Genomic DNA, 228 nt, shown 5'->3' on the forward strand with positions numbered 1-228 from the left:
AGAACGATTTAAATAGTAATGGCAAATAACCCCCATTTCAGCTCCAGCGTAGTCGAGGTGGTGATGGGCGCCCACAACATCAGGCAGTTCGAGCCTAGTCAGATCAGCATGACATCCTACAACTTCTTTACGCATGAGAATTGGAATTCTTGGTTTCTGTTGAATGACATCGCCCTCATCAAGCTTCCCAGCCCTGTGACTTTCAACCGTAAGATGATTATATGCATT

At 45.2% G+C, this 228-nt stretch overlaps 1 protein-coding gene across 1 annotated transcript in view; it reads left to right on the forward strand.

Moving 5' to 3' along the window:
• LOC119594897 (chymotrypsin BI-like) overlaps window positions 1–228 on the forward strand; it is a 10,826-nt gene that overhangs the window by 2,442 nt on the left and 8,156 nt on the right. The window contains exon 4 of the mRNA XM_037943970.1: window positions 42–208. Coding sequence (XP_037799898.1) covers window positions 42–208 — 167 coding nt within the window. The remainder of the gene's footprint in view (window positions 1–41; window positions 209–228) is intronic.

This window comes from Penaeus monodon, chromosome 34, assembly GCF_015228065.2.
Source record: "Penaeus monodon isolate SGIC_2016 chromosome 34, NSTDA_Pmon_1, whole genome shotgun sequence".
In the NCBI taxonomy this organism is placed as follows: Eukaryota; Metazoa; Arthropoda; class Malacostraca; order Decapoda; family Penaeidae; genus Penaeus; species Penaeus monodon.